The sequence below is a fragment of the Alosa pseudoharengus genome, unplaced genomic scaffold, assembly GCF_046254945.1.
Source record: "Alosa pseudoharengus isolate Yale_2024_CS ecotype anadromous, Long Island Sound unplaced genomic scaffold, YU_APseudo_1.1 YU_APseudo_1.1_scf_1, whole genome shotgun sequence".
Lineage (NCBI taxonomy): Eukaryota > Metazoa > Chordata > Actinopteri > Clupeiformes > Clupeidae > Alosa > Alosa pseudoharengus.
Window position 1 is genome coordinate 37466254 of NW_027468564.1, and position 9855 is coordinate 37476108.

Genomic DNA, 9855 nt, shown 5'->3' on the forward strand with positions numbered 1-9855 from the left:
TCTCAAAATTGTCCCATTCTGGTTCAACGCTGAAGGAAACTCACTTCAAAATCACCTCAGCCAAAACCTTCAGCTTAAATCTGGCACCATACTCCCTCCGGTACAGAAGAGAGGTGTCAATCACGTTATTGTGAATCATCTGAAAGAGAGATACCATCGCAACCATTACAAGAAAGTAACTTTTATTTTCAACGGACTTACAAGGAAAGTATATTTTTTTGATTACGTCTCATCCCTGAGAATCAAACCAGTCACTTGTGTGTTATAAGAACCTTGTCCAACCAACTGAGCAACAGTAAACATGTCATAAATGAGTCTCCCACTTATTTATGAAAAATTATGAAATTATGAAAAACATACAAAAGATTAAGGGAAAAAAAGATTTTGATATGATTCAGCACATGAGGATGCCATGCTGCCGTTACAGCGTTGAATAAAAACCCACCTCAAGGGCTCTGAGGTCACAGTCGAGGGAGTGGCCGACCAGAATGGCATCCTGGGGCAACAGCTGTATGAGTTTTGATTGGACGTCGGCGAGTCGCGTTGTTACCTGCGCCAGCATGTCTTTGGTGATGCCTGAGAACCTGAATCAGAAAGGGAACAGGGGGCTCTTACAAATGCATGGGCAACATGCCTTTTACGTTCTTGTAGCAAGAGCACATAGTACACAGAGTATCAGGTTAGCCTTCCCAACACCAACTCTTCTTTTCAACTTTTCAGTTAAAGGAACACTCCACTTTTTCTAACTCAATTACAGAAAATTCTTCTAGGCTAGGCTAGCTGGATGTCAGACGGGGTTATTGCACAGAGAAGAGAAGGATATGTATATCTCTCTTACAGAGAAGAGAAGAATATGTATATCTCTCTTACAGAGAAGAGAACAATATGTATATCTGTCTTATCTAACTCTATGTTGTTGCACAGTCGGCTTCTTTTTAAACGGAACCGCGTGTTTCCTTTGCGTGCTATAAAGGCATGGCTATTGCCTATAGTGGCAACCGGGTGATAAGCGGGATAACGGCCTTCGAGGTATCCTGTCATACGGAGTTAATGGACTTGGGCGCAGGCAAAAAGTTCTTTGCCCCTCGCCCTCGTCGATTAATTCCGTATAACAGGACACCTCGGCGGCCGTTACCCCTTACTTAATAGCCACCCCATCAGCCAATCAGAAAAGAGTATTACTTCTCCCCGGGTGATAAATGTGATTAAATGTGCACCATGCTGTAGTTCCTTCTGGCTCTTTAACGTCTGAGAGTTTAGCTTTATCGTACGGTAGCTGGTCGGGTTGGGCGCACCTGGTGAGGTAGTTGTAAATCGGATTGTGTGGCTTGACCAGCTCGTCCAGCATGCACTGCCCCGAGCTGTCCACCAAGGACACCCGCGTCACCTCGTGGCCAAGCTTCGTCAAACACTGCAACGTCAAAAAAGAAAGAAAGAAAGAAAGAAAGAAAGAAAGAAAGAAAGAAAGAAAAAAAAAAAAAAAAAAGCCCATGAGTTTCAACCATATACACAAAGCACTATTATGGAGACAGTGTGAGATGTCTGACTTCTAATCTGGGCATACTGAAGGGAGAAGCTACTAGAAATGACACAACGTTTACAAAGACTTCCACACTTGGTATTGAGAACTAAGTGTACTCAGTAGTGCCATTATTATTATTACTATTAAGTATAAGTATATATACTCTTTTGATCCCGTGAGGGAAATTTGGTCTCTGCATTTATCCCAACCCGGGAATTAGTGAAACTAACTCAGCACAAAGTGAACACAGTGAGGTGAAGCACACACTAATCCCGGCGCAGTGAGCTGCCTGCAACAACAGCGGCGCTCGGGGAGCTGGTCGGGGTTCGAACCGGCAACCCTCCGGTTACAAGTCCGAAGCGCTAACCAATAGGCCATGGCTGCACCCTTAGTGTTATTACTATTATTATTACAGTGACACATTTCTAACAACAAATCAAGTTCTCCTGATTCTCTAAGGTAAAGTGGGTAAGGAGACTCTACCTACCATCTCACAGTCTAGCCCATAGAGTGGGCTGCTGTCAGTCACCTGGCCATTTTTCTCTGTGCAGATAAATGATTTACAGTCTGGGGCACCTGCAAAGCATCATGGGTAAGTGTTGTAGACATATATAAAACGCTGGTACCTACTATGCTTGCAATATATATACTTTTCAAATAACATTTAGGACTTGTATGAAATTAAATATATTTTTTCTTTCCTTCATCCACTTACCTTTAAGAGGAAATTTGTACTTTGACATTTCCTCTCCTGTAAGGACGTATGCAGAGAGGCCACGTGTTTCTGAACCAAACTTCCTGATCACGGGATGCAATTGCAGATCTCCTGTGAAAATAAATTATCCAAAACCGATGGAGAATGACAGTTGACTAGTATTTAGCAGACACTTTCATCCAAAGCCACACACAGACTCACTTTTCTTTTACACTGAGGTCATTCTGGTGCAACCTCACCATTTAGATTCTAAATCTATCAGACATCTCACACCTCAGGAGAATAAACTATTGACCAACAGGTTTCAGCACACAGGCCTTGAATGTGGCCTGGCCACATTCACCATCATTCCTCATCACATTCCCCATCCCTAGTGCTCAACCAAGAAACTTCACATACCACCTTTGTGACTTGCTGAAGAACTGGAGAGTGAAGGTGGCAATAGAATGGTGGTGGTGCTGCTGCTAGGCAACGATGCTCTTGGGAGTTCAGACATCACCGTCCCGGAATGTGACAACTCAGAGTTGAGGATAAATGAAGAGACATCACCGACACAAGGAAGCAGAGTGCATCTCTATGGAAACATACAAGAACATAATTAGACAATCTTAACACCAAAGACAGAAGATCACTCAGCAGCAGAGCATGAATCAGTCTTGATCTATCCTGTAATGCTGTAATCTCAAAACCAGTTAATATTAGAAGAAATACCAAATACTTTGAGCCAACTCTTACTGAGTGTGTGTGTGTGTGTGTGTGTGTGTAAAACTGAACACAACAGAGTAAATGTGTAATCTTGTTCATTTAGTGATCAACACAATTACAATGTGGTATGCAAGGTTCTTACATTCTACTTGGTGGTACATTTCAGTGGAATATACAGTAAGGGTGGCGCAAAGCCAGAACATAACAATAACAAGCCATCTTACAGTCTTGTACCTCCTCCGGAGGTTTTTGAACTGTGGGTAGAATCGGTAGAAGTGGACTTGCGTTACATCCTCCAGTACAGTGACAGTCACTCCAGAGAGCTTACGCTGGTGATGAAGGCGACACCAACTGTGAGAGAAGAGAACGAAGGAGATATGATATGCATCAATAAGAAGTCTGCTGAGGACATCACTTAACTTAGACTACAGAATGTTTAAAGAACCCGAGCAGGTAGTTGGGATTCAAGAAGCCTAACCTTGGTTTGGTGATTATATTTCCCCCCAGGACCGCATACTGAAGCAGTCCAGACAACTCTGGGAGAGAAATGGCTTCATGTAGATGTTCAAAACAGCGAGTAACGTGTGGTGGGCTCTGTTGACAGCAAAACATGTTAAAGTAAGCATTATTCGTTACATTCAAACAATCTCAAATTACCATTTTTAACCAATTGTACCTTGGATTCCAGAGGCTGGATAGGTGGCGAGTATTCTACCTTTGATCTCTTACTATGACCCGAGTCTTCAGAGGCTAGAGAAAGATCTCTCTTTCTTTTGCTGTCAGACGCTTTAGCCATGTCTCCTGGAGATTGAACAAGGGAGTAGCTAGGATCTTGTCATCGTTTCATCATGAAACTTCTTCGCTGATACCTGAATTGGCGTCAAAAGAACCAAAACATTACAATTCATCTGTAAGTTACCACTGGTCTCTAAGTGAAGTTAGCTGCGAGTTTAATGATAATGTTTTTGTATTAATGTCACTTTTTCCAATAGTTGAATGAGATCAATGTGCTCGTCTTCATATAACCACCACAGTATGAAAGAAAATGTATGTTGTCTGAGATCAGTTCAAGAATGAAATACCTCCTATGGATCACCACCGGCATCGAGGTAGCCTGCACATGTGATGTGACCCTACTGTATTGTCGCACTCTCTATCGATTGGTAAGCCTTGCAGGCAGAAATGAAAGACGTCAGAGTAATTAATGATGCCAGAGTGGGGATTGCGGATTGCTGCAACAAAACAAAATATGGTTTTTAATATGACAATACTACATTATTATTGCATCCATTCAATTGACTGTGAAAACCACTGTCTACATGTTTTTTTTTACGTTTTACTACAGGACCACAAACCGCGCCGCATCGAGTAGATCTGTATTGATTAGTTTACCTTCAGACAAATGTAATCCCACGCAGAATAACGGATATAACGATTACGCTGTTGTGTGTTTGAAAAGTTACCGCGAACGAACCAAGTGAGCGTTAATGTTTCACTGCAGTTCTCTTTTAGACCTTTCCGTTTAAGAAGACAATTACGGGTAAAGATACAATTATAACATGATGGACATAATTTAAAGCTCAGTTTAAACAAAAGGTTAAACTCGCTTCAAGCAGGTAACGTTAACATTTATCGACTTGAGGGATGTCGACAAAGAAACTTGCTAAGTGAGTCCACTTTGTTTTGCTAAAGACAGACAGTGTTTATCATTTCAAAACGTATATTTGGTTAAATGTATAACCAGTTTTGACTAATCCATTATCCTTTCTTTCAGGGAACTTGGGATAATACGAAAACGAAGTCAAAATAAAGAATCTGGTCAAACAAAACGGCCAGGCAAAAGTAGGTTGGCTGACATTGTTAGCCGACATTGTTAGCCACGTTAATTTATAACGTCGTTGACGGAGCATGATTAACGTTATTGTTCTAATCCTCTGGCATGCAAATAATGAACCAATTCAACGTGTATCATTACAGAACAATATTTTTCCTACCTTATAATAATCGACTTCGAGTCCACCTGCTGGAGAGAGAAGAACAACTACGGACAAGAAATAAGTAGGTCTTCAAGACGTTATGCAGTATTTTTTTGATAAAAGAAGTACGCACTTTTTTTAAAATGTTGTGTTGTCCGTGCCAACAGTCGAATTCCCAGCAGTTTTATTAAATACGTCCACCGGAGCGGTCGAGTCAGAATTTCACACGTATGTGCAGCCACAGGAGCACCCCTTCCTCTCCGAGTTCTGCACAGAGCTCACTGGAATCACTCAGGTACTTCACGGCTCTCTCTTCTTTGTGTATGTTTATGGTATTTGGCTATTTGTCCAAAGCGACTTACGGTATATAAACTCTATTTGAAACTATTATTTTTAACTTTAGTTTTATTTGTTAAATGTAAAGTTAAAAGGCCTAAATTAACCATGGCAATAATAACAATATAACATTATCAACAATGAAAACAATGAGTTTTCTTTTTCACCATGTACTGATTGGCATTTTAAGTTTACATGTGTATGTGCTCCACAGACACAGGTCGAGGCGGGCGTTCCCCTGTCCATCTGTCTGTCGCGCTTCACCCGCTGGCTCCACTCGCTGCAGCAGGACCGAGGGGTGTTGTTCGTGAGGGACGGCAAAGCCCCCCTCGTTCCTGGTTGTCCCTGTGCCTTCGTCACTTGGTCAGGTAAAAATCTTCTACCTTTTTATGAACTCCTCCCTGTTCTTTTTGATAACGGGAATTTAAGGAGCAGCTTCTCCTTAAGTCTTCCTATGAAACTGAAACTAACTTCCCAAGGCATGTTGCCTTCAGTGTTTTTGTCCTTCAATTTTGCATGTGTGTTGTACCTTCTTTTGGTTCGCTTTCTATTACCACCTCTGCCAAACGACTGCATCTCCATCAAAGATTCTAGAACAGAGCTCCGCTCTAGAATCTTTGACCTCCATGACACTGGGCCCTCACCACCATCACTGTAATCAGAACTCTGGAATGTGTATTTGAGGCGGTGTGTTTGATGATGATGTTCCTCCTGTCTAGACTGGGACCTGGGAGTGTGTCTTCTGTATGAGTGCAAACGGAAGCAGATCTGCAAACCAGAGGTGCTCAACAGCTGGATCGACCTGCGGGCCACCTACAAGGTAGTACTCCCCAAGTAACACCAGAGACTTTCTAATGAGGAGACACAGCACTCAAAGAATCCTCCATAGAAATGCATGGGTTTAGTTTGTAACACCGTTATGGCAGTAGTCTACACACATCCCATCCCTTCCTGTATGCCTTCCCATTCACTTGAATAGGGGAATAGCTAGCCGTCGAGTAGGGGGACTTAACTATAAAGACTTTGGTACCACTTAATCTAGTGTGTTTTTGTCAGATTAGGGTGTTAAAAATATAAAGTTGAAGGGCACTTGAGAACTTTTGGAAAATCTCCCAAAAAGAAATGTTGCCATGTCATTTGTAGCCACTAGCCAGTATAGCTTTGACATGTGTAGCAATTTTGAGAGGTTTGCTTAATTAAAGTTGTCCGCCCTTTTCAGTTGTTTTACAACAGAAAACCAAAGGGACTAAATGGAGCGCTGCAAGATCTGGGTATAGAGTTCTCCGGACGAGAGCATTCAGGTATGCACACAAATGTCAGTTATTAGCAGGTTAGCAGATCATATAAAGCCCATGCATTGCTAGATATGTGGTTGTGATTGGTTCCTGGGTTTTTCGGTGATCTTGGGAATGAAATGAGGAACTGCCAGATGGATCAGCAGAGCGAATTTAAATGTGTTGGCAAATTTGTCTGCGTTCACTCAGACTACTTAACTGATCCAGTTCATATAACTTCAATTTAAACAGGTATTTCATTGTGTGTGTCTGTGTGTGTTTTGAAGGTTTGGATGATGCTCGCAACACGGCTCGGCTGGCCTGGAGAATGATGACCGATGGCTGTTTCATGAAGATCACTAAGTCTCTGGATCGGGTGAGTGGGTTTCTCGCAGGTCTACCCTCCTCCCCCATAGACCTTCGAAGGTGAACAAACATCCTTTTTACATTTATTGTTCTGCAGTTCTCCTTATTTTTTTTTTATCCCTTCCTCATCTAATTTGTTTCTGCCTTTTATTGCACACCACAGACACCGTTGAGAGCCAAGCCACTGTTCCCGAACAAGCCCGTCAACAATGATTCCAGCAACCACCATGAGCACAGCAGCCAGACTAACATGCAAGAGGGAGTCTGCAAGCAGCAACAGCATCGCTCTGAAAGCACAACACTGGAATGCTCTGCCAAGCCACCATCATCAGATGTCACGCTAGACACAACCCATCGTCTGAATGTCAACCAGAACCCTGGGACCTACCAGTGCCAGAGCCTGGTAACTCCAAAAACGGTTCTTGGTAGCCTATCCTCGTGCCTGTCCGTGGGTGGCATGACTGGGCCAATGATGAGACAGCAGGGCGCTCTATCAAGATCTAGTCTTTCGTTTCAGGCCACAGGACTGGTTCTGGTGTCGACCACCGTGAGCTCGCACACGGACGTGCTGGCCAAACAGCTGAACTTTGACCTCGAGGCCTCGGAGGTGGACTGGACTGATGGAGTGGTGCTGCCCGAAACGGAGGAGCCGGGTCCTTCCTACGATGACGTGGTGCTGGAGGAGGAGGAGCAGAACCTTGGTGATGGGTGCGACCCAGAGGTCGCAACCAATAGCGGTGTTTGTAGGAAGGGGCCTGGTAAGACTTTGTCGTCGTTGGCTTCTTCACCTCTCTGCCTCCCTCGTGCTTCATTAGACTCTCTTATGGCCTCAGGTGGGGGTCTGAAAGAGACCTCTGCTAACAGGACATCTCTACCCGTAGTGAAAAATCGACCACAGGTGACCACAAGCGCTGATGCCTGTTTCAAAATGCCTCAACCTGTCTCTGCTCCGACTGGGGACAATTACAGATCAGTGCTACGCCCATTTGTTCATAAAACTACAACTCCCAGGGGCTCTGTTGCACACAGCTTCATTCATAAGCCTACAACTCCCAGCGTTTCTGCTACAAACAGCAACCCGCATTATACAACTCTTGGTAGCTTGGTCTCAAACCACTCACTTAATAGTGCAACTCCCTGCAGTTCTACCCCAAAATACATCGCTCGTAAAACTACAGCTCTATCCAGTGGCTCTGCATTGCCAAGTCCACTATATCAAAGTAACACCCCCTGCTGTGGCCACACAGTGCAGAGGAACTCTTCTAAAACTACAACTCCCAGCACCCCTTTCACCATATTCCAGGATGTTGAATCACAGCCCTCTACCTCCACCAGAATACAGGCATCCACTGGCGGCTCGTTCTCCGTCCCGCCCTCAGTTCTTTCTTCCAGCGTGAACCAGTCGTCTCTCCCGGCCTCCTCGAGGGCTGGGGCGCCCAGGAAGGCGGCGATGACTACGGTGACGTCGCCGCTGTGCGGCTGTGGCAGGCGGGCGAAGCGGCTCAGCGTGGGCAACGGCGGGCCGAACCACGGACGCGGCTTCTACTGCTGCCCCGTGCGCCGCTCGGGGCCTGGCGTGTCCGCGCCCAAGAAGGGCTGCGAGTTTTTCAAGTGGGAGACTGCACTGCTGGCCTCTCTGACCCCTGGTCTGTCCAAACAAAGACACGCCTCCTGCCCAACCAGGCCTGCGCCAGCTTTGCCGAAGCTGCTCCGCTGACTGACTGCTTTTGAATCGGTTTACCGTCACCAGCTGATGATGGCTAGCCTCCCTGCGTGTGAGGGCAGATGTGTAGCCTTGAGGGCCGTACCCAGTCGTGAAATAGTACACGCACGTCCACGATCCAAAGATACGATCCGTTTTTATCTAACTTGGCCAATGTGTGAAGGCCACCCACCAGGAAAAACTAAATAAAATCTATAAATACATTGTAATTCTGTGTGTATTCGTGTAATTTAAAATCATTATTGAATGTGTATGATTAAATGTGTATGATCATTTTTCAACTTGCAAATTGTAAATTATTTTAATAATGAATGAGCTTTTACAAGGCAACATTTTAGAGTGTTTTAAGAAATGTCATGATTTGATTATTGACACCACTAATGTCAATAATCAAATTATTTTAGTAATGTATTTTTTTTACTTTCTGTGATGCTAACTAAAATAATAAAAACATAATACTCTTTGTGCGTCATGTTGATACCTATTATGTCATGATTTATCTCTATGAATGGCACCTGGATTGTATTTTGATTTCAAGATTGAAAATAATGTTTTGATGCCAACCTGAATAAATACAATACACTTTAAATAGCATTCCATATCAATAGTTTCGTTACATTCAGATGAGTTGCAATAGACACTTTTGACTTTGGTTAAGGAATCTAATCATCTAGCTTCTCTACATCTTATTTGAGTATAGAGACCATACTGCCCTCAAATTGTGTGGGAGGGATGAACTTCGGGCCAACTTCCAACAAACAAAAACCGTTCAGAGCAATTTGAAGATGCTGCAAAAATTGACATGCCAACGTACCTCGAGTAAAACATTTCCATCTTTCGTAATATCTTAATCAATTCGGAACCTTATACATTTCTAAGTTACTCTTGAAGTTACATTGGTAAGCCAGTAACCTCATTTTGTAGTTGAAGCCACTGGTCAATTCAAACTAAGATAAGAAAACTATAAAGAGAATCTTTGCAGTCTTCCCAGAACAAAAAAATAATACCTCCTTCCCCCTTACAATTTGGACCACATACAGATTTAAAACAAAGATATTCACATTGTGGTAAAGATACACCACATCATACTGATTTAAAACAAATATAAGTGACACTTTACTTAAAAGTATCTAAGAGTGACATGACACTGTCATGACACATGAACCCTAACCCTAACTCTAACAAAAACCGAATCTCACTTAATAACAGAAGCGTTATGTCAAACGTTTATGACGTGT

General features: G+C 43.3%; 2 protein-coding genes across 3 annotated transcripts in view; one reads left to right on the plus strand and one right to left on the minus strand.

Annotated features, from left to right (window-relative positions):
• The window catches only part of rexo5 (RNA exonuclease 5), a 10026-nt gene extending 5922 nt beyond the window's left edge, over positions 1 to 4104 (minus strand). Inside the window, exons 1-10 of one of the 2 annotated variants that reach the window (XM_076288542.1) lie at positions 4025 to 4104; positions 3658 to 3811; positions 3421 to 3536; positions 3167 to 3293; positions 2637 to 2811; positions 2238 to 2348; positions 2010 to 2098; positions 1296 to 1411; positions 446 to 584; positions 45 to 139 (exon numbers count right to left, since the gene is read on the minus strand). In XM_076288542.1, the coding sequence (XP_076144657.1) occupies positions 45 to 139; positions 446 to 584; positions 1296 to 1411; positions 2010 to 2098; positions 2238 to 2348; positions 2637 to 2811; positions 3167 to 3293; positions 3421 to 3536; positions 3658 to 3738 (1049 nt within the window). In that variant the 5' untranslated portion in view covers positions 3739 to 3811; positions 4025 to 4104. Of the gene's footprint in view, positions 1 to 44; positions 140 to 445; positions 585 to 1295; positions 1412 to 2009; positions 2099 to 2237; positions 2349 to 2636; positions 2812 to 3166; positions 3294 to 3420; positions 3537 to 3618; positions 3812 to 4024 lie in introns of both variants that reach the window. The other variant, XM_076288534.1, reaches the window with a different exon arrangement.
• A 307-nt stretch (positions 4105 to 4411) lies between these two features.
• Positions 4412 to 8939, plus strand: eri2 (ERI1 exoribonuclease family member 2). The gene is made up of 9 exons (XM_076296207.1): positions 4412 to 4609; positions 4717 to 4784; positions 4920 to 5000; positions 5086 to 5213; positions 5469 to 5622; positions 5974 to 6074; positions 6474 to 6555; positions 6816 to 6904; positions 7058 to 8939. Exons 1-9 carry the CDS (start codon positions 4587 to 4589, stop codon positions 8609 to 8611), a joined length of 2280 nt encoding a protein of 759 aa, XP_076152322.1. The 5' UTR covers positions 4412 to 4586; the 3' UTR covers positions 8612 to 8939.
• The last annotated feature ends 916 nt before the right edge of the window (positions 8940 to 9855 follow it).